The following is a 24,010-nucleotide window of genomic DNA, read 5'->3' on the forward strand; positions in this document are numbered from 1 at the left end:
CTGTTTCACTCCATACGTGGGATATATCTGCACTGTCTCTTCTGTAGTCGTATTTGAGCTTTCAACCATTTGACTTGAGTACTGGGTGTTAGTCTGTTAATCGTAGCAGAAATTCAGTGTAGATTATCTGAGTATTTATCTGGCTTTTTTATCAGGTTTGTCTGATATTTATAACTGGTTGCTTTCAGAGAATTATCTCATCTGGACAAGATAATGACTGTAGGAGCTGTAGCCGTAGCAGTGGCTACAAGATAGACTTAAGAAGTAGTTTTTATATTGAGTTTAATGTCTGGATGCTGAAGTCATGAGAGGCATGCACCACTGATTTAAGGAGTTTGCCTTTAGTAGCATGGATTATTTATACCATGTATAAAAGAAGAGGAAGTAGTGACAGTGAAGGAAAAAAGCAGAGCTTAGGAATGAAGTTGCAGTGAAGATTTTTGCAAGGGAGCAGAAAGCAGATGTCTGATCAATGTAGCAGCAGCACTCTTGAGCAGTGGTTCACAGACTTTTGCATCTGGAGCTCTGCTTCCATATACAATTCTGTGCTTATCATGCTTAGCTTGGGAACTGTGCATCTAGACTAAAAGCTATAAGAAGAAGACCTCAGTCTCAGTTGATGGCACTGCTGTAATGGCTCCTGTGCTGCCGTCTGTGGGAGTGTGTGATTAAATTCTACCAGTAGCTTTATTTTCCTTCCCTTGTAACCATTGACTTACTTTGTAGAGTAGGAAAGATGACAAAGGGTGACTTTGGCAGAAATATGTAATTCCTAACAGTGCTGAGACACTGCAGATCTTCCACTTTGCAGAAAAGCAGTTTTGCTGAATGTGAGGCATTTTCTGTCAGAAATGGAAGCAGAAAATGCTTATAGCAAGTGTTTTGATACAGAAAAGTGAGCAGGTCAAATACTACCAAAAAACCATTTCCTGGTATACCTTTCCAGGGATTGATAGTGTTTTTGTTTTACCCCTGTATTTTCAAATGCAACAGCTTATCCCGTGCCCAAACAGATATCAATTCACTGAGAATCCAAGATTAAAATAAATCATTCAATTAAATTAATTCATAAAATAATTAAGTTCATTTTAAAAGATTTTTTTTTCCAATAAGAGTGAAAGATCTGCTTAATCATTTTTTAATACGCTTCTGGAATTGAGCTTATGTGGAAAGCATGTTGAAAGTATGTAGAATTCTATTTTACATTTTTTCTTTAAAGACAAAGTCCAAAAAAGAGATAACAAAATTGTTTGTTGCCCATTATAGCAAGCAGTATTCTGTAGAACAGATACAAAATACTATAGTGAAAAACAAAAAGTCAAATACAGAGGTCATTTTATTTTTCACTCTCATTGGAGCTTGCCCAGACTGGTGACTAGGTACAAAACCAGTAAGAGTTCTCCATTAAATTATTATAACCATTATCATAGAATGGTAACTAGAAACCATCTCCTTCAGATGAAAGTTAGTGGTGAAGCCAAGGAAAAATAGTCCTGATTTTTGTGGTTTTACAGTTATTTTTCAAATAGAAAAATCTCTGTGCTCCCTGACTTCCTGTCAAGTGTTTCAGGTTCTTTGCTGAAGCCTTTGTGTCAAAGTTTTGTTTAACAACTTGTCTGCAACCCAGAGGGGAATGTCTATACCAGTGGCATAAAAAATGGGGAAAAAAAAGTCTTGTGTCCTTTCCACCATATAATGTGACTGTTCATGACAGCACTCATGAAACACCCAGGGACTACCCAACTCCAGTTAATGATAATTAGGTCTAACTGCAGTCTTTTCAAAAAAGGTAAGTGGAGCTGTTTTTCACTGTTGAATGCTTTCTGTTTCTGAAGAAATGGGGATTGCAATGTGGGCTACTGGTTGGAGTTCTTTTATGAAATGAGTAATTTTTGTAATTGCTCTCTTTTAGTTTGCCTTACCTGAATCCTGCCTGATACTTTTTTGTAAAGAAATGGATAAGTTTGAATTGAATACACCAATACTTTTTATAATGAATCACCTCTTAAGTTGTTGCAAATGGCTTCTCAAATTGTCGCCGCTACGTACATCCCTTTTCTAGTGGAAAGCTGAGTTACTGACTGCATGCACACAGAATGCAGTGCAATGGTCTGGGCCATACTGGGTTTGCCTCTCTGCTGTTGTGCGCCCTCTACTCCAGATTCTCAGGCTGTTTTATCTTCACCAGAGATTTTTCTCCTCTGTCCATGAATATTTAGGACCTTCGTTCACCTAGCAGGTTAAATGGCATATAGCTGTATTTGAGCTGACAAAACCAAAATAGCAATTGCCAAAAGACAGTTTTGATCTTCCCTGGCTGCCACAGGCAATCATAGGCATGTGATCCCAATTCAGAGAAGCATTCATCCTTTCTCACTTACATGAGTCAGACATTTGGGGGAGGAAAAAAGAGAAAGAACATGATCCTTGAAGAATATATCTCCACTGACAGATCAGACCAGAGTTTGGCTAGTAGGAAAATAGCCTCACTAAGCTGAGAAGCATTGTCCAACTTCTCAAACCCCAATCCCTTTCAAACCAGAGGAGAGGTAAAGTTCTGCATCCCTCTTTTAGATGATAAAGTTAGAACGTCTCCTGTTTTATCAGGCGATGAAGCTCTAGAAGCCTCTTCATGTAACACTCTGCTGTTCTACTTAGTAACGGGAATGTGACAGATACCTCTATCCAACATAAAACTTGTACTCTTGGCTCGGACAAGGTGCTTTTCTTCTCTGAAATAGTAAGAATAAGCTACTGTTGTGTGTAGAGCTACTAACGTCTATGTAATGTAACTATGTAATGCCTGTAATAGTATGTCTATTTCAGTCTGTATAAATATTAAGTATTTACTGTAGGCTTATGTGTAGCTACTCCTTGCAGTGCAAGTGGTAGATGCAGTTGTTTAATAAATAAATAAAATAATTTTTAAAAAGGTTTTGTGAATCTCCTTGAACAAAAAGCAATGAAATGCATCTTAGGCTTCTCCTATGATTTTGTTACTTCAGGGTCACAGTTTTAAAACTACCATAATGACTCTTGGAGCATGTTGGCTTCATTCTTACCAAGGAAGTGACTTTCTCATAAATGCATGTAAGAAAGTTGTTCTGCATTAAAAATAGAGTGATAATAAAAGAATATAGTCCATTGCTTGATCTGGTTGCCAGAAAATCTATGGTGGAGCAGTGGAAAGAGTGAGCCATGAAAACTGAGTAAGTATATTTATGGTTATATGATGTTGAGTGTTCTGCAGTCACAAGCTCAGAATTTTAATACCTGTCTGTTTTTAATACCAAAGTAGTATTTTTAAGTTGATTTTCATTTCAAAATTTTAAGATTTAATCTTTCTCTCAAACCTCTTTAAAGAATTGAAACAATTTGGGTTTTTTAGAAGCTACATAGCTGTCTGAAGTCTGGCACCAAGTATTTTGCCTGGCGAGAATGGTCTGGTAACTCTTGATATCCATGACACTGGAAATCTAATATAAAGACTTGTGTCTGTCAGAGTAGATTGTTCTAAGTAAACAGCTAGGAGAGGAATGTTACTTCGAATCAAAAAAATGTTTACAGAAAAACTCTACTTTGATTTATTTACTAATCTATTTCAGAAACATAAGGGTTCTATCAAAGGATATTATTTGCTGCGTATTAAATTTTTAAAAGTTTGCATATGCCTTTCTGGAAAAGTTTAAAAATGTACTGGCTGTCTTCTACAAGTCACTATTTTAGGGTTAGGCTGCATCTCTGTGACATATCCAAGGGCCTATAATAATTCCCATTGCTAATTTCTGAGTAGTGATTCACCGGTAGTATCTTTGACACTACTGTATGAAGTAGTGCACTCAAAAGCAATGCTACCGAAGTATATATGTACACTGTGGTATATTTAAAAAAAAATCTTAATGTTGCCTGTCTGGTGATAAGCAAGACTTTTTTGAGGTATCCATCTGAGCTTGTAGTTCTGGGATATTATTCTAGGCTAGTACTTGACTTCTTATCCCAAATTTGGTCTGCTTTAAGAAGCTGACATTTGGGGGTATTGAAGTATGAACTCACAGACCTCAACCACAAATAAAGGTCTTTAAATAAATAAAGCATGAGTAAATAATAGAGTGATATTCCCTAAAGGTACATTAAAAATGCGCTAACACAAAGATCTGGAAGATTCATATTTCTTCTGTTGCTATGTTGTTAGTATTAGATTAATCATTCTTACACTTCGTGTTTGCGCTAGCTTTTTAACCAGTTACATTTTACACTTTTCAAGTATTATTTGATTCTTATTTTCTAGTCTATATGTCCCTCTAATGCCTATAAAAATAATATGTTTTACCATAGCTGCAACGTATCACCTTCATACTGAAAGCTTGTGGTTTGTCTAAAGTAAGACAAGTCTTGAGTACAGAACCAGCCAAACCCACAAATTCTGATTTAGACCTACTTGGCTCTTCAGAGTCATCACAAGCTCTGGGCAGCAAGTCAGCCAAGAGCTGGTTTTCTCTTCAGTATTGTGTAAACACAAGATGTTTCCTTGGACAAAATATTGCTAAGAAAAAAGACATGTTTGTTTGATGTTTTTTTTAATGTCATGTATTGCCTGAAAAAGAATTAATATTTAAAGCTACCATCTGAGGAAATCTAAAAATCCTTCTCTTGCACTATCTTCATCAACTTAGTTTTGTAAGTAAAGTGATTTTAGGGTAGCCTGACATTTTATTTGGTTCCATAAATGATATCGTTATGGATCAAACCACTGACAAATCTTTCACATATTGTAAGTTTGCTTTGTATATTGCTATTTCATTTCATGTAATTAAAAATAAAAACCCAGAACACATGAATTATTTCATAGTTTTACCCTGATGTGATTTAAATTGTTAACAAAATTTAAAGTGAAGGCTCTACAACTGACTAGTGCATTTCTGGGGGGAACTTTCATGTATCTCTATATACATATAGAGATTCATACAGATATATGTAAAGTGTGTGTATGTGTATACATACCTGTGTGTGTGTGTGTGTATATATATATATATGTAGTATCTAAATAAGTTATAATCATTAAAATACTGCTTAACCTATGATTAGCACTAGAAACACTTAAAGACTGTTTCCAAAACGTGATATCTCTTTGCTTCTGGAAAGTCCTCTCAAGTAGCTTAACTTTATCAGAAAATTGTTCCTCGAGACAATTTAATGAGAGGCAGTTATCTTGCTGAGCTGTTAGATCCCCAAGCAGTCATTCCTTTTCTCTTCCTGATCATCTTTGCTACGGAGCTTTGTTGCACCCTACAGATGTAGGTCTGGCTCAGCACCTGAGCTGGGCAGGGTGTAGAGTCCCTTCTAAAAGCCTTTCAATGTGGTGGTGGCTGCTACTGTGGAAATTCAGCACTGATTGGCAGCCCTCAGTCTGCCAGTAGATTTTTCTCTGTCATTCTTCACCTCTAATGTGGTTGAAGTGGATGGCAGGTAAGAAGATTAGAGGAATATAGAATATAATAAAAATATGAGTGGGAATATAGCATATGGTTACCTTTTTGACACCATTTAGAAGTGTCAGCTAAAAACAGAAGTTAGTGATGGAGTCAGGCAGTTGTTTGATGCAGCCAGCTTTATTTACAAAAAGAAATGTGTGCCTTAACAAAGTCTGTCAGCCATTTAGTTAGAGCTTGCTTTTTTCTCAGACTGATGAAATTAGTAATTCTGTAGGCTTTAGTTCCCTCACGATTTCTCATCTAAATTCCTATTCGCAAGTTTGAGAGCAAGTGCCAGGACATTGCTAGTGAATTCCTTACTCAGTATAATTCCTTTTTGTGAGCAACTTCACCTGTGTCTTGGGGCTTGATGGTTTTATTTATCTAACTATCTGGTTACATAAATGAATATAACAGCGTTTTAAAACTTAGGCCAGTGTTTAATCCCATGCTTTCAAGAGATCTAACTAAACTTAGAAAAGTGAGCTTGTCATTCTCAAGATTTCTTCTTTTGCTATCCTGACCTTTTTTCTTGGCCTCTCATGTACAGACATCCCACTAGGAAAATACACTGTTGATGGGTACGAGGGCTGAAACAGTGCATGGCATCAGCATTTTATGGAGTCTGTCATATGAAAATATTGATATACTCTGAATGTCCTTCCTTTTTGCATGGTTGTGTTGTAATTTTACTTAAGGAGTCTTGATATGAAATTTGGACTTGAAAATAGGAAATTTGGACTATTCCTAATGGTATAATACTGATTTGGTTGTTACACAGTTGTCTTTATTTCATAGGGTGGGGATGGGCAAGCTTTTTTTTAAATTGTTTTTAAGAGAAGCATAAATGACAGTCACACCAAGTTGTTTCATATTTCACCAGCAAGTATAGTGTATTATTATTTTGAGAAGAAAGATAGTTCTAGTGAACAGAAAGCTAACTTTCAAAAGTACTGTATTTTTATACAGCAGCTTGGTTTATGTGTTAGGGTAACTTGACTGAGTGTGTTAGGGTGAAATTAATTATTGACTGGGCAGTTAACTTGTTTAAATATTTGAAATGAATTGACTAAAACTACAGGGATTTAAATAAAAGATTTAAATAAAAGATTAAGGATATGACAAGAAAATCAAAATGCTCTAGGGGACTATAGGCAACCATTTTATTTTTAATTTAAGTTGTTTTTTAATTATTACTTAAGAAATCTTGAACCAGTAACTGAATGTATATATTTGAATTCTAATTTTTTTTAATATAGTCAGTTACTTTTGGTTTGCAAAGATGCAAACCAGTGAATGCCTTCTCTTGTAAAATCAATATTTATTGTCTCATTATGGTGTTTGTTATAGTGCTTAAAGTATTCATTCTGCTGAAATCTGTAATTACTTGACACTTTTCTCCTCACTTTATTTACAACTTCTAAGATTTAATGCAGCTGAGAAAACAGTTTTATGACATTAAGAATATAGATTAAGATAATAGAAGTCCAGTGACTGGAGACTCCTGTCATGCTATTTAAAAGGTCAATTGGTGATTTTACCTAGGGAAAAAAGTTTAATAATATTAATATAATATATTTAGATGATGACTTATTGTGGTTTTAGTACTTGTTTAGTCATGATTCAGCATAAAGGGTAAAGAAAAACTGTTGTGTGTGTGTATACGTGCATACATGTAGGAGGTAATAGGAAATTACTTCAGCACGCTTCTGTGACTTAAGAAAAGCAGATCACCTTTAAAGTAACTGTAGAATGAGCTGCATGTACAGTCATATGGAGTCATTGTTTATCTCCACCTTATGAAAAAGATAATTCTGAGGGTAGAGAATTTTGAAAAGCAGATGAGAACATGTACACCAGCTCCACAACAAAATTAAAATCCCTCTTCCCTCCCACAAAATGAAAGACAGACATAAAAGATATGTATAAGATGACTGCTTTTTTTTTTCTTTTTTTCCCTCCTTTAATAGTGCGGCTTCATGACAGCATATCAGAAGAAGGATTCCATTACTTAGTCTTTGACTTGTAAGTATGTTTTGCATATGTACCGTTTGGGGGATGTGGTATTCAAAACGTTTAGACATAAATACAACTTTTAGATGTAGTCACAAGATAAATATATGTTTTTGGTGCAGTGAGTTGGGCAAATTGAAAACAGAGCTAGAAGGACAGATAAACTGTTGTTAATTACCATGGGTAAGAACTGATATTAAGTGTCGATTTAAGAATTCCACATTAAAATTTTTGAATAAGTAGGGCTATGGTTGAAGTGGATTTAAATGTAAAATGTAGGCATGTAAGTAAAATTTTGGCATGATACCTGCCAAAGTAAATGTATGACTCATAAAAAATAATTTGCTGCAAGCTACTTGTCCAGTGAAGGAAACATAAGTAAACATGTAGAGAGGTTGTTTCTTCACAGAATATCTCCATTGCTGGATTGAAAGATAAGCCTGATTTTCCTAGAGAGAAAAGGTCTATTTGAGTATTTTGTTTCTGATTTATGTTTTACTGATACATAGGATTACTTTAATTTTGACACCAATCAGAATGTAAAATAGTCAGCATGTAGAAAGGAAGCTTCTTTCTTATTTCTCATTTTGTTTCAGGAATTTGAGTGCTATGAGCTGTTCATAATAGTGTGTGTGTGTGTATAAGAAAGAGAGAGAAAATGTATTTTGTTGAACTGGAGCTTGTTTCTTTTAGATAATGCTATTTGCTGAAAGAAAGGGTGCTCGACAACATAAAGTATGTGTAACAGGCACTTAACTTGAAAACAAAATTAAAGCTCTGAAGTTCTTCATTCTTCCCCAGGAAAGACTAGATTTCCATTCACGTGAAAAGTTACGGCTTTTGGTTCTGAGTACAGGCAAACATAAATAGGTCAGAATTTTCTTGCAAAGTTGACTTATTTAAATAAAAACAATCTATTTTAACTGCAGATCTTTGCAGGGCTGCTTATGAATGTGAATTCTCGTCCCTCTCCCCTCTGAGTTTTTTTAGGCCCAGCATGGTTTTGTTTGTTAAAATGAGAATATATTATTTCTCCAGGAACTGTGAAATAATGTACGTTGAAGCATGCAAACTGAAATATTCACATTCAATGTAAGTGAATGGTAAAGAAGAGATTAGAAACTGAATCTTCCATACACAGTTGAGTGCTTTCACCTTCAGATTACATTTTGGTTTGTATTCTGGCTTAGTTTTTGATTAAAAGAAATCTGTGAAGAGCTCTTCAAGACCAGACTATGCTAGCAATACAGAAATACTAAATAGAATCATAGAATCATAGAATTGGTAAGGTTGGAAGGGACCTCTGAAGATAATTTAGTCCAACCCTCAAACAAGAGTGGCCCGTAAGGGGATCGAACCCGTGACCTTAGCATTATTAGCACCACATAGGTAGTCTTGTCTGCAGTAAAGGAATTCAGGGTTCAGTACTCTGATCTGAACTGGGCACAATGTGAACTTTTGTCTGATTTTTATGTATCCCAGGTAAGTGCTCTGACTATTGGGTTAGAAATGTTCTAGGCTGAAGCATAGCGCACACGCTTGCTCCCTGTATGCACAATTCTTTTGTTTTTTGTTTTTTTAACTTAGGGATATCTTTCTATGTAAAATTGGAAAAAAATGTTCTTAAACCTGAACATTCCCAGGAAATGAATGTGGAATTCTTAGTTTTAGGGACAATATCCTGCTATAAACTGAGAGGATTTTCATTTTCTGCAGTGTGTGTACTGTTAGGAACTATGGTCTACTGTAATTGCACTTAATGCGCTTTTGCCTTAAATTGTATACATAATGCCAGACATATCTCAGGAGGTTATGGTTGCAGTGTGGGCTAGAAGTCATTTAAACAACATCAAAGTCATAGATATCAGTATTTATATCTTGATTATAAGAGAACAAATAGAAGACCATATTCTGCAATAGTGTTAACATAAAAGTAATATATAACTGAAAGATACTGTCTTGCCAAAAAAAATAGGTTCTCTGCCAAGCATTCTGCATTGGACTGGAATTTCCTTTATTTCACTGTCAGTCTCATTCATAATAAACATATGTATGGACTCATACATATACCCTTCATCTAGAGCAGTCCATGTGGTTTTTCTTCACTCTCTTTAAGAAGGCTTCAACATATATACACAGCTCTTTGTCTTGGTCATGTGGTTTTGGTGTTCTGTCAAAATGAATTATTTTGCAAAAGAGAAAAAGTCTGAAGTGGTAGAGGTGGTAACTGTACTGACTGGTAGTTATCTTTGAAAAAGCTATGTGACATTCTTGAAGAGGTTTTGCCTAGTTAATAGGAGTGACTGTTTAGTATTAATTTTGCTTGCAAACTAAGAAATGGTTGCTTCAGTATTCACTAATACTGATTAATGAAACTTCATTTTTTTACCTGAATTTATATGTGCTTCAGTGGCTTATTTAAATGTACATGAAAGATCTGTCACAAAAAAGACACTGTAAGTACTACTACTTTAATATGAAGACCAGATATATGCTTTTATTTATTTTTTTTCAACTGGAGCTTGATTGTGGTGTAACACTGTCATTCCACCCACACATACCATCATGCCTTTATCTTAATTATTTCTTTCAGACTGTGTGGGATTCAGTACTACTGTTTCTTTAGAAATTCCCTTGAGACTGCATCCCATGTGAGAAAGGGAAGGGGAAGAGTGCTTTTCTTTGAATATGAAGAAAAATGATTGTCACTCTCTATTTTCAATTTCTAATAATCTTATTAGAATTAATGTCATAGAGATGTCTGCTATCTGAAGAAAAAGCCTGTTGCCTAATTTGTGTTCCTCACTGATAGTTTTACTTCATCTGGAGGGAGGAAAAAAAAGCAATTAATATACCTTGTTACAGGCATGCATTTGGGAGAAGCATTCTAATCTAAAAATGAGGAAGTGGAAGTCTTTTAAAATCCACGTGGAATATACACATTCAGGCATGAAAAATGTGCTTTCTTAGTTTTCTAAGTTTTCTAAAATGAAAGTTTTTTCTATTTGCAATATAGGGATGTTCCTGTGAGAATTGCTGCATATGAAAGGAATAGATGCTCTGAAGTAATGTTTTGACGTGCCGTGCACATTTTATACCTTTGGTTGCTGACTTTCCATTTCTGAATATAAGATTGAAATATGTAAAAAACTGTAATTCTGGAGTATGGTAGTTATTTTGTACTTGAGCAGGCAAGGCATGATTTTCAAGGACTGTAATCGCACTGCTTAGGAACAGTTTTGTAACTGATTTGGCAGTGTGGTTCATACATATTTTAGAAAATAAACTGTGATAGCCTCCTGTGATACTTCTCCCAAGCAGAGGACTTGTTCCTATCATGTTTCTCCTGCTAGATATAATGAAGTATTTTTCAGATTAATATAATGTGCATAGTAAAAATAGTAATGGACTTCGTAAAGTTTTATATTTCTCATCCCTTTTTTGGCTAAGGCAATTGTAGTTAGGATTTTTCTCTCTCCATCAACCGATTTCAGTTGCCAAGCAAGAATGAGATTATTTTCAGTGTTAATGATGTTATATGAGTTCATATCCAATCAATTCTGTCAGTATTAATTGTTGTATCTGAATGGGAACAGCTGTAGTACTGGAAGATTCTTTTATGCAAGTCACTTAGATTCTCTTTTTTCATAGTCTCCAGTTTTTAATGCACTTGTTGAGATACAAAAATTGGTACATTTAGAATCCCGGCATTGCTGTAGAATTCCAAGTGGAGCAACTATCGTGTATAGAAGAAAGAAAAATACCAAAAAAAAAAAAATAATAATTGTAGAACAGTCTTTGCCTAGGGTAATTGCCTGAAACTTCATGTCTTTTTTCAGAAGGCAAAAGGTCACAAATAACTGTAAAATAAATACATAAATACATAAATAAATACATGGCTGTAGTAATTTTTTAAGACTGCTTCCTCCCACCTTACTTACAAAGGCGGTTTAAGAAATGTGGAATGTAAGCCAGGAGGAAGCAAAGCTAATGTGATCATCTACAGAGACCTTTTATTATCCTTGCCAATTTTGGAACCAGCTCTTTTCCTTTCAAATATTTGCTGATACTCGTAACTTTTTCTAATAAATAAAGTATGGTACATGAAGTAAATATTTTTTGTATTGTGTGTTGTTAAAATATTTGCAACCACAATATGCCTTTTAATGCTATAAATGCAATATTTTTTTAGCATATATAGAAAGTCAGTCAAAAAAAACTTTTGAATGGAACAGTTAAAAACTGCTTCTTAATGAACCTCTCCTGAGATTGAATGGAAATAACAGACTTTGTGAAATCCTGCTTACTTCTTTCTCTGCTGTTTTTCTGAAAAATATACCTGGTACAGAGGGTCTTGTTTTCTCTATATGGTGCTTCTACTTCTTTCTTGAAACAAATCCACATGCTTTATTTGTTTCTGTTAGTATACTCTTCAGAAAGTTACAAAAGAACAAGAATAATTTGTGAGAACAAGTGACTGTTTTAACTTGTATCACTAAAGTTACTAGAGCCCCTGTTATGAATATCCTGTCACCAACGTGGACCTCTCCGAAGTTGGCAATATACCTGCAATGGAAAGGCATTCGGATCCATTTACTTCCTGGTTTTTAATCTCCTGAGAAGCAAGTAGCTTGGCAGCTGCTTGTGGAGCTTTCTGGTGCAAAGTAGCTTATTTTTTGCTTTTTACCCTTTGGTTATACAATCTTCACTAACATTGTGCGTAGCTTCTCTGGATGTAGCTAGAGATCTAATCTGTACTGGTAGTTGCCTTCTAAATTAAGTACACAGACCAGAATCTTTATACAATGTATTTTTTTTTCTGCATGGTAGTGTGTATCAGTTTTCTGTTAAGGCAGCAGAGGAAGTATGGGTAAGGCCTATTTTAATTTCCTTACGTAAATGGATTTCAAAGTTCAATCTAAGTGTTTTTATACTTGATCATCAGCACCTCCAGGATTTCAGCACGCATCTCCATGTAAGCCAATTTTATGCTCCTAGTGGTAGCAGTGCTGTAACACTTGAGCCATACATTCTTCACAGAATGTATCAACTTTCATTTCAGGTCATGTTTTTTTCAGCCCTTAGGTACCTAAGTGAAAACTCATGACCAACAACCTCTTGCAGTCTGTGTTCATACCAGATATCTTAAGTCCATCCCTAGTCAACGTATTTCATAACTGAAGATACAGGGAAAAAAAATACACTTAGCAAAATAATGTCCAAGAAGGAGTAGGAATGTTTTGAAGTCATGTTGGTATTAAACTGCTTGGAGGACAACAGGAAGGTTATGGAGTCATAGGTAACTGTTCTGTTCCTTATTTATAGAATCAGTGAAAGGTATGATAGGTGGGAAGGGACCCATGGAGGTTATCTAATGTTGAAGCAGGCCCAGTTGGATCAGGTTGTTAGGGATTTGTCAAGTTTTGAACATCATCAGGAATGGAGATGCCAGAACCTCTTTGGGCAACATATATATGGTAAAATATAATTAAAAGAAAAAGAAAAAAAAAAACCTGTATCAGTTTGGAATTTCCCGTGTTCTAGCCTATGTCTGTTGTCCTTCATCCTGTCTCTATGTACCTACCCATTAGAGAGCTGTAGACAGCAATGAGATCGCCCCTGAGCCTTCTCAGTGTTGAACAAACCTAGTTCTCTCTGTCTTTCTGTGTACATCATGTGCTCCAAGTATCTGACGGTCTTGATGGCCCTCCAATAAACTCAGTCCCGTATGTCAGGGTCTTTCTTTTACTGGGAAACCCAAAACTGGACTCAGTACTCTAGATTTTAGTCTCATGAGTGCCAACATGCAGGGGAAGAATCACTTCCCTCAACTTACTGTCCCGTACTCTTGCTAATACCATGAAGCAGTTGACCTTCCTTGCTGCACAGGCACAGTGCCAGTTCACATTCAATGATAACATAATGTGCAAGGGCCAGTAACACTGCTAATACTATTAAGGTTTTTCTAAGAGCAAAGGCCAAAAAGCTGCAGGTAACTTTCAGAATTTCTCCAGGCACCTGCACTACCTATCATCATTATAGGCATCCGTCTGACTTTTAACAATTGCTCCTAATGCACCTTTCCAAGTGCCAGTGTGGGGGAGTTGTTAGCTATTTGTTTGTTTGTCAGCATGAAATTCACCTGATCTGTTCTTGCTTATTTTCATCTTTTAACAATGGTTATGAATGCCAGCAAATGTTCAGTGTCAGCAAGTAAGAGTACATAGCCCCCTCTTTTTTTTGTGCTTGGGTAGAACAAGCATCTGTTTGGTGTTCTTTCCAACTGAAATTCATTTTGATGACAAAAGTTTCTTTTTTCTTTTTCTTTTTTTCTTTCTTTTCTTTTTTTTTTCTTTTTCTTTTTTGACTTGGATGAAAAATGAGCGTTTCAGGGAAGAACATCAAAGGATGCTTTTTTTTCTCTCGTTCATCACAAAGTGAGAATTATTCCTCTTTACCAAAACTGTAGTAGATAAATATATATGAAAAAGGAGATATCAAAGACTGTCAAAATATGCATCAGTCAAGCAACCAAAGCCAGTTTCTGGAAGGTAGAATGCAAAAAGAAAAAAAGAGTGACAGAGTACAGCATGTTATTTTACTTCGTACAGATTTTATTGCAGACATTTGTACACAATAGCATTCTGTTATAAGAAACTGATTACTTTCCAAAGTTAGTAAGGTATGAACTCAGGAAAGGATGATGTAGCCCAAATATAAATGGAAAGAAGAAAATAAAAATTTCAAACGTCTTTCTCAGAGAAATGAGTTGTGTTACTGTTTCAGCAGTTCATTTCTGTCCTCATCTAATGTGTCTGAATAACTGGGATCTACAATGAACTGTTATTATAGGAAATCAAAGATGAGTGTTTTGGTTCTGAAGATTCCAAGTATCCTCGCTCTTAATTTTTGACATTATTTGAAAAAAAAGAATTAATTGTATTCAGCAGAGTTGTTAGTGATAGCACAGATTTTTAAGCATCTTAATACAAGTTGTGGTAGCCCACTCCTACTTTAAGTTTGGGAATTTATTGACAAACTTACTGTGCTATATGAAAGTTTTTCTTAAACAGTATTGAAATATGGACATTGACTTCCCTCCCATCTAGGAGTGATTTTATTTATGTGAACGTGTAAGAAGGAGTGAGGTTTTGGGAAATAGGAATTAGACTAAGTCATGCATCCTGTACAGGGTGCTCTGTTGAGGCTGTGCAGGTAGGTTCTCCACACTGTCAGCCTTGTGTCCGTTCTCATCTGTCCAGCACAGCATCTAAATGTATGAAGATCTGTGTTTAGCTGGGAAAATATGCCAGTGTATTCTATAAAAGACAAATTTTAGAGTATAGTACTGGAAAGAGCTTCCTCTTTCTCTGAGTCCAATCTCTTGCTGACACAAGCAGACAAGTTTTATGAGTTTTGTAAAAGGCTCATCAGTCTTCATCTTAAAAACAGAACACCTGTCTCAGTTACTTTGCCAAATACTGTGTAATTAGCCCAGCCATATCATAGTTAGAAATCTTCAGATTTCAGGCCCATATTTATTCACAGGTATTTTGTGCTCATTTATTATTGTGCCAATATTGCCTCACTGCTCTCCTTCATTGTATTAATGCTCTTTGTCTTCAATATTTATTTTTAGAAAGTTGTCATAACCCTCCTGAACTTTGTTTTGCCAAGCTACACTAACTATGCTTCTCTGAGAAGATAGGATGAGTAAGTGAATGGATAGTCTAATGGCAATTTTCTGCCCATATTGTTGTTTTAATTCCCCCTTCTTGAACATGAGTTACCAGAACAGTATACAGTATATGAGGAGTGATTTTACTGCTTTATGGAAAGATATTATTGTGATTCTCTTTTAAAAACATTCCAGGATTATGGCAGCATCACATTGGTAATTTATTCTGGGCTGTCTTCTTTTGCATGACTAATAAATACAGTTTTATTTGGTTTTAGTCAATTCCTACTAATAAACTACAGGTTGTACAGTGAAAATTCTAAATATACAACCAGACCCAGTTGCTTCTATTAGTGGTTTTCTGGATCATACAGTTCTTCCTCTGTACTATTAATGCCTCTTCATGTAATTGGCAATTTCACTAAAGTATTTCTTATTTCTTGACAAAAGCATAACTGAAAATATTTTGGGAGAAAAAAATCTACCATTAAATTAATTAAGGTATTCCACTTCCACTGATAGTCTGTCTCCCTCCAACTCCCCTTTCAAGCAAAATCACAAAATTCAAGTCAGTCTGGCACGTGGATTTTGTCTCTGTTGTGTTTTGACCTACATCTAAAGACATTCTCACTTTTTATAATTATCGAATTTTCCTTTCTTACATCTAACTCCAGCTTGATTGTTGCAGTTCTCTATTTCTGTCTATCTCTGAGCTTTTCTGAACTTCAGCTGTAGCTTTCCTTGTTGGTTAGTTTCCTTTCATTCATGTAGGTTTACTGCTTACTCTTAACACCTTTTTCTCAGTTTTGGCATCTTGCCCAATAAGCTGCTGTTCTTTGTTTTTGTTTTCCAGTTATGATTGCTTTTCCACCACATTCCTATTATTCATATAACATTTAGGTTGACAAACTCTAGGATGCTGTTCTTCCACATTGTTGTCCAGACCTCTTTCATTTCTGTACAAATGTTTTGTTTATTCCTTTCTGACCTCTCCCTGTTGGACTACATTTAAGATGCATGTTTCCACTTCTGAAATATCCTTGCCTATCTTGCTTTTATTAACAGAGTCACTGGAGGTGAACTATTTGAAGATATAGTTGCAAGAGAGTATTACAGTGAAGCAGATGCCAGGTAAGTCATTTGTTTTTCTGATGTTGCCCTTCATAATTCTAGCATTGTTACTTGAGTATCTCATGGTGTTTGGCATCAGTTAGAGTAGCACAGTCTGTGGGACTCTAGTCTCTCAGACTTGGAAGAGGCATAGTTCGGGGGTTTGAGCTCAAGACTACGTGATGGAGAAGTCACAAAATCTTGCCTTCTGTTGATCTGCAAAACCTGAAATTTTACTCAATTTTTTAAGCCTTTGTTAGCTTGTGAAAAACTCTTACTCAGTTTTCATTTCTTGTAAACTGGAAGTAACATTACAGCTATGTCATCCAGGGTTTCTCATATTTGTTGTTAGGTATTTGAAATACATGTTGGTTTTGAAAAGAGTTTTATATTAAATACCACTTTTGATCTGGATCCTGAAAGATTAACTTCGTTTTCATATTTAAAACTGTTGCTGTGTTTCATGAATAAGCAGTTTTACTGTGCATCTCACAGTCTGAGCTCAAATCTGAAATCTCTAGTAATTTGCTGCAAGTGTTTGTTGGAGAACCTTTAAGTTGAAGATTATCATATTTGCATGCTGATACAAAGTAGCAGGGCCATTTTTCCATTTCAGGGTCTGCTTGCCCTCATATAATAATAAACCTTAAACGTTGTGGTCAGTTAATTTATTTAAAGAAACCTTGTCCTACTGTTGCACTCTTTACGGAAAATTTCTCTCAAAGTAAATTTAAAAAATCATCATGGTTTTGTGTATTTGTAATCACATACCACCAGTGATACATATTCAGTAGGTATAATTTTCAGCTTTTCCTTTATATTAGGAATTATTAAGAGATGCCTGGAAATCATTAAGTGTCTATAAAAACAGTAGTAGGTTAATAATGAACAAATGAGAAGTTAGGCTGAATTTTATGAAGTATCCACATACTGTTTAGTAATTTCCAGGAAAATAGTAGAAACATCATTACTTTAAGCATTTGAATCTAGAATAAGACCTGGCAAAATATGCTGTAGAAGAGAAAACTAGATCAGTAATTTAGGTGGAGTGCAGGGAGACAGGCTATTTTTCACAAATCATTGAATGATTCTTACCTTCTTGATTCAGGCAAAATTTATAATATTGATGCCAAAGACCAGCATATTGTATCATTGTGTGTTTTAAGATAATTGTGATTAATAAGGAAAAACTGTAATGATTTTTTTCTAGGGTTGTTATGTATTTGAAGGGACTGTGCATATATGTGTGTATATATAGCATATATATATAGCATATATATATAGCATATGTATATGTATTTATATTTAGTAGAAACTTGATAAAATAAGTGGAATATCTAGTTGTCATGCATCTCTTTACTTTTTTATATTTTTATATATATATATTCATGTGTATATATATATATCTATATATAGATTGTGTGTGTGTGTGTGTGTGAGCGTGTTATCCCTTTAGAAATAGTTAATGGTCTTTATAGATGGATATTCTGTCTTCGTAATACTTGTCTGCTCCTGCAAGCCCTTGCTCATGCAAGTAGTCCTTATTCCTATGAGCAGTCTGATTCAGTGAATTGTGAACTACTCACATAAGAAAGGGTTTTCAGGTCTGGGCTCCAATTACTGATTTATGACCATTCCTTCTGAATTCCGTGGCCAACACGTTTTGGATGAGCAGTATCAGATCCTCGGCCCCTGACTGCTATATATTACTTAGTCACAGACTTCTGCCACGATGATATCTTCAAAAAAAAATTTAAAGCTCTTGTGATGCTGAAAAACATCTGACAAAGTTCCACGGCTGTAAAAGATGAATCTTTTAATTGTGCTTTTTGGCACTGTAGGCTGGCCAAAACTTGCAAACCTGGACATGGAAAAATAGGTGCTAATTCATTTTTTAAAGCTCCAAAATGCAGCTTTTGTCCCTGTCTTTTAATGTAGCTTTCCATTTGATGAGTGGCTCTTAACCGAACTATTGCTTGACACTATTTTAAATGAAAATGCATGCCTCCTTTTTGAATGAGTAGGCATTATTCTACTAATAGTTTAAGAAACCATTAGATTCAAAATGGGAAATGTTTTGTTTTTCCTTTGCTTTTGATTTTGTTTTGTTTATTTTTGTATATCATTTCATTTCTGAACATAATTCTTGTTTCAGCATTGTTCTAGTGTTAACTTTTTGAAAAAGATTCTCAAAAATATAGCAGATACCACTAAATACTTTATTGCCTCCAGTTTATTTTTTCCTATAGCAGTTTTTGGAAACTAGAAAAAGCTTCCATACTGCTGAATGAAAATACAACATACTGATTCTGTCTAATTGGTGTCGAATGTTCTATGTTAGATGTGGTTTTTTTAGTTTGTTTCTTTGGGGTTTGCTTTAGGGGGCTTTTTGTTTTTTGTTTGTTTGTTTTTCTGATGTGTTAGAGCTGGAAGTATCTCTGTATTCAACGTTGTTTTGTTCCAGTTCGATGTACAATCAGGACTTGTCAGGAGATGTAAAATTGGTTTTGTTCTTTATCATTTTTTAAGTTTTATTTTCTTTTATATTTAATGTGATTATGTGCCTTTAAAATGTTCTCCCTTCCATTCTGCCCTTGTATCTTTGCAGTCATTGTATACAGCAGATTCTAGAAAGTGTTAATCATTGTCATCTAAATGGCATAGTACACAGAGACCTGAAGGTCAGTATCTGGTGCCCATCAATTGGATAAGAATTTTGTTTTTGTTTTTGTTTTTTTCCATTGGGTAGGGGCAGAGGGTGGGTTGTCTGTGATGTTCCCTTGCCTATCCTACTCGCTCTCAAAACAACTCAATGAGCAAATAATGCATGACGCCTCTTTCCAGTTTGCAAGTCTACAGGCCTAATATACATCATGGCAAAAGGGGGAATGGTTGCCAAAACACTGTCTCCTTCCAAGGTGCTGGATTTATCCCGTGCTGTTGAACGCGTCTGGTATTGCATTAAGGGTTTCCATGTTTCACTGTGTTTGCACATGGAGGTGAGCTTTGGCTGTGATGTATGTCAGCTTGCAGATTTAAACGCCACTTCTGTTCTGAGACCCTGGGTTGCAGTAGCAGAACAACTGGTCGCACATTGCTGCATTAGAGTATGACGAACCCTCAGGCAAGTGATGATACTGCCGGCTAAATTGAACTGTGAGAAGTTAATAATTTATCTAAAACACCTCGCTCGGAGTGTTTTTTACCTCAGTGGCCGCTACAATTTCTAACGTCTCTGAGAGAGCTCTCAGTAAGTAAAGGAGGAAAAAATGCAGAAGAGACGAAATATTTATTATGACCTTGTCAACTGTTCATTGGCAAACCTTCAAAATTGGTACGCTTTCCCTAAAATTTTCCTTACAAAATTCATCTTAAAGAGAGGAGGAAAAAAAAAAAAAAAAAAAAAGCAGGCATGTCTCCGAGCTGCCGTTGTTCCCGCGGCCCCTTGCACTGCGGGGGTCCCGCCGCGGCGGTGCCTGAGGCCGTCGTGCTCTGCGCAGCGCGGCGCGGCGGCGTGGGGCCGTGCGCGGAGCGCGGCGCCCCCCCGCCGCCGCAGGCCGCGCCGCCGCCGCCGCCCCGGCGCCTCGCTGCGGGCGTGCGGGCGGCGAGCGCACGCTTGGAACTAACACGCGCCCCCCGGTGTTTGCATGCAGTCATTGCATTCAGCAGATCCTGGAGGCTGTGCTACACTGCCATCAGATGGGCGTAGTCCATCGCGACCTCAAGGTGAGTGGTGCCCCGGCGGCTCCCCCCTCACACGGGCCCGCGCCGGGCCGCGGACAGCCGCCGGCTCTGCGCGGCCGCCTGCTTCCGCCTCCTCGGAGCCTTCCCCAGCCGGAGCGGCCGCCTTCGCTTGTCCCAGCCGTGCTGTTCAGTGCCAGAGCAGAGAGCCCTAAAGTAAAGAGCCTTGCTCAGTGGAAATGTAAACTTTCTTTCCCTGCTTGCTTCACCTGTACACAAGAAGGAACTTCAGGGGTTCCCTGGAGAAAATCCGCCGAAGGCTTACAGCTTGCCAATGCCTAACTGTTCGGATCTGGCCTGTGCAAGACACAGCTGTCTGAATCTGATGTCATCTTAATTTTTCAGTACTGGGGAAAACTGGTTTTACTTTTCAAATATTTGGTGTATTTTTTAAATACACAATCTTCCTCTCTGTCCTCCAGAGCTTTCTGGGGAACAGGCTTTGGATCCTGTGTCGACATACCTTGTTGTGCTTCTGGGAAGCACCCTGATTTTTCCAAGTCCAAGTTAGTGATGAGAAACCAGAGGCTAGGAGGTTGCTGATAAAAAGTCCTATCTCTCCTCCAGTTCCCATTCAGATGGCTGGGCTATTGAACATCTTTAAAGAGCTGGAGTTTCCAGACACTTCTTCATGCGTGTTCCCAAAGTTGAGATCCTCCCAGATGAATGCTAGTATTGAAACAGAAACTTCAGAAAGAAACTCGTGTTGAAAAGAATATTGCCTGTTTCTTAACCATGTTAATTCCCAACTGACTAGAGACTTCTGGTGCAGAAAATACTTCCCGCATTTAAAGTACGTTAGAGGTAGAAACAAGTGAAACTCATTTTCTTTTACTGGAAAGCTCAGAGAAACAGTTTTGTCTCTCAGACCTGATGGTGAACTATCCTTTGTGGATAAAGCAGAGTATTTACTTTGAACACCTGGACTTTTGAATCTCAAGTAAAGAAGACTGTATTGAAAGCAAATGGAAACTTACTATCTGAAATTAAATCCTTTACCAAAGCAGAGAAAAAATGGCATGTTGACTAAGGCAGTGAAATGTGCTAATACTTTGTGGCACCGCTTCTCTGTCTCATATTTTCCTTTCTGAATGAGTTACAGGGAGCAGATTTTTTTTCTCGCGACAGGAGTTTCAGAGTGTTTATCATTAGTAGTGATATTGGAATCAGAATGCTGTCTGCTTTTTTGCCACCCTTCACCCTAGAGAAGACGCTATTACAGTAGTCGAGTTCGTTTATAAAAGTCTGTGGTGTTGTCCTACGTAATCATAAAGAGTTACATTCTGAATGCTTAGAGAACATGATGCTTTCCAAAGGTACAAACAAAATTTTCTACGCATTTTGTGCATCTGGATTTTCTTGTGTCACAATTGTACAACATCAGAATGACAAGTCTCTATCCAAACATATGTATCTTGCATGGCAACTGGATAATATGTAACAAGTTTAAATAAAAGGATGTCCAGTTTGTCCAGCTACTCCAAAGATTCCTTTCCTCACTGTACATACAGTATTATGCTTCTAGCATGAAAAATAATAACAGCAATAAAAAAACCCCTAGATTGTGGTCATGTAAACTGACAGAATAAGGAATGCTTTCTAGTACCTTTCATATATTCATACAAAATAACCTTTTCATCACAAATGCATTAAATCCAGCTGTTCCCTGTGTTCCAGACTGTGTGGATTTCTTATTCTGGCAATTCCAGAATGAATTGAAAAGAGTGAGAAAAATCTGTTTCTGCCAAGCTTAGTACTTAGTTTTAATTCTGAAAGTGAAAACTTCAGGAAACAGAATGTCATCCTTCTTCAGTAGATAACTTGTGGCAAGAAGGAAAAAAAGAGTGAAATGAGACTGTGATAAAATATGCACAAGAACACTTTGCTCAGATATATGGAGAATGCACAGAAAAGAAGATGCAAAAGCGTGGAGCAGAATCTACAAGACATACATGAATACCTGTTGTGAATACCTAAACTGCCCCAAAACTTGATGGACTTTTTCCAGTAACTCAGATCACAATCTGAGGACGTGTCTGGGGATATGGAAGGGGAAGGAGAGGGGCAGATATATATAGAGTGGGACAATCTGATTTTATTTGTTACCTTTCAGTGTGATTTAATAGCAAACAGAAGCTTTTGCAGCCTCCCATATCCTGCAAACTGCTTATTGCTGCCTTGTTTGTAACTCTTGGTACAAATCAGAATGGCTATGGATCCTAGATGCAGAAAAAACTAACCTGTCCATCTTTAACACATGGTAGGAGTGTACTTTCATGTAGGAATTTAGAGCCCTGGCACTCAGCAGCATTGCTTCTTCTGTGAAACTGTATGATTATGACCCTCTTGCATTTCCCACTGAAGTTAAATGGTTAATTAAAAAAAAACTAAAAATAAAAGTTGATGCTCTAGATGTATTCGAGGAAAAATATACAGTGAGCTCTAAGAATAAAGACCTTTAAAACAGTAAGGCACAAATCATGTTAATTTATTGACAAGTAATTTTATTAGTTAACACTGCCATTCTACATGCATAACTACAGCCAGTCTCCCAGTAACACAAGGTGACACTGTCCAGTCCAAACAGTGAGTCCTGAGTGACCCTGACTGGACTGTTAAGATTTTCGAGGTCCTTACAGTCTTTTTGAGTTCATGCATGATAATTATCTGGAGTGTTTCTCATCATCCTGAAGCAACAGCTGCATTTATTTAGAGGCATAGTCCCACACACCATTGCCCAAAAGGCTTGGCATGGTAAATCAGTAAATCTTCTTTGTTTTCTTTTGAAACATATTATGACAATGGCGTTTATGTAAAGCACTTTGGCAGATTAAATACATGTAATGGAGTAAAAAGAAGCCAAACCAACCAACCAAACAAACCCCCAGCAATAGAAAATGCCAAAAAACTCATTTTGAATTGAATCAAACATTGCAAAGTGGTATGTGCTTGATAGGCTAGTAATTGTGTTTCAACCAAGAGTGTTTGGCATTTCACTGCTTTTGGATTGCTGAAGGTCACAGCCAAATGGGATCAGCCATTGCTTTAAGAGGTTTATATAAGTAGTGCATTCCAGGAAGTAATTACTGTAAATGTTTTCTTACTCTGTTAGAAAACCTTTAAGAGTATATGGGTCCATATATCGAAAGAGGTATGATTAAGTGGCAATGTGTCATTGCTTAAATGAGTATTGATAGACCTAGAGAAGAATTCTAAGCTGTTTATTCAGTGGTCAGTATAATGATGTGCTTGAATTTGTTATTAATAATATAAGAAAATATAAAGATCAGATTTTATTCTGAGAAAGCTTTATTTTTAATGTGCTATTTCTGAGATTAATCAAATAATTATTGGTGACAGCTTTTTAATGCAGACTTCTTTATGATATATAGCATGATAACAATGACAAGAGAATGATTTTCATTCTCCTTCAAACATTTCTTTATGACAGGTAAAAAAAGATTTTTCTTTTGAACAAGGAAGGGAGAAATGTACCTGTAGTTGTTGTAACTTTTTATTTTCTCATTTCCTATACCTGTCAGAAGAGTCTCAGTATTTTCAGTGTTTTCAGATTGAAAAAAAAATAATTTACAGTTTTATTTACAGTTTTACAGTTTGATGAGGGAGGAGAAACTCTTCTAAACTAAAAATTTTGTCTGGGCAAGTAGTATTGATAGCTAATAAAAGTTCTTAATTAAAGAGGTCTTAATTAGGCTCAAGCATATTTTGCTGGATACTTGGCAGATGTATTAAAGATAGTCTTTGCCCAAAGAAGCTTACACTCTTAATTGTTTCCAAGATCAGTACCTGAACAGGATTAGCTGTAATCACTTGAATAGTCCTTTGGAAGCTTATATTGTTTCCTGTTGGGTTTAAAATGAAATATGGGTTTAAGATTTTGCAGGATTGGGTCCTCAATGCCAGTCTGGATGTAGTGAATTCCCTTGCTCCTGTAAAAGTCACAGCAATACCCTTGAAATAGAGGTTTTGTTATTAG

General features: G+C 36.3%; 1 protein-coding gene across 24 annotated transcripts in view; it reads left to right on the top strand.

Annotated features, from left to right (window-relative positions):
- The window catches only part of CAMK2D (calcium/calmodulin dependent protein kinase II delta), a 169,868-nt gene that overhangs the window by 91,152 nt on the left and 54,706 nt on the right, over positions 1 to 24,010 (top strand). For 14 of the 24 annotated variants that reach the window (XM_062574072.1, XM_062574056.1, XM_062574060.1 and 11 more), the window contains exons 4-6: positions 7,442 to 7,496; positions 16,228 to 16,293; positions 18,881 to 18,953. In XM_062574072.1, coding sequence (XP_062430056.1) covers positions 7,442 to 7,496; positions 16,228 to 16,293; positions 18,881 to 18,953 — 194 coding nt within the window. Of the gene's footprint in view, positions 1 to 7,441; positions 7,497 to 16,227; positions 16,294 to 18,880; positions 18,954 to 19,925; positions 19,999 to 24,010 lie in introns of those variants that run through there. The other 10 variants (XM_062574078.1, XM_062574073.1, XM_062574075.1 and 7 more) reach the window with 3 other exon arrangements.

Source organism: Rhea pennata, chromosome 4 (assembly GCF_028389875.1).
Source record: "Rhea pennata isolate bPtePen1 chromosome 4, bPtePen1.pri, whole genome shotgun sequence".
NCBI lineage: Eukaryota > Metazoa > Chordata > Aves > Rheiformes > Rheidae > Rhea > Rhea pennata.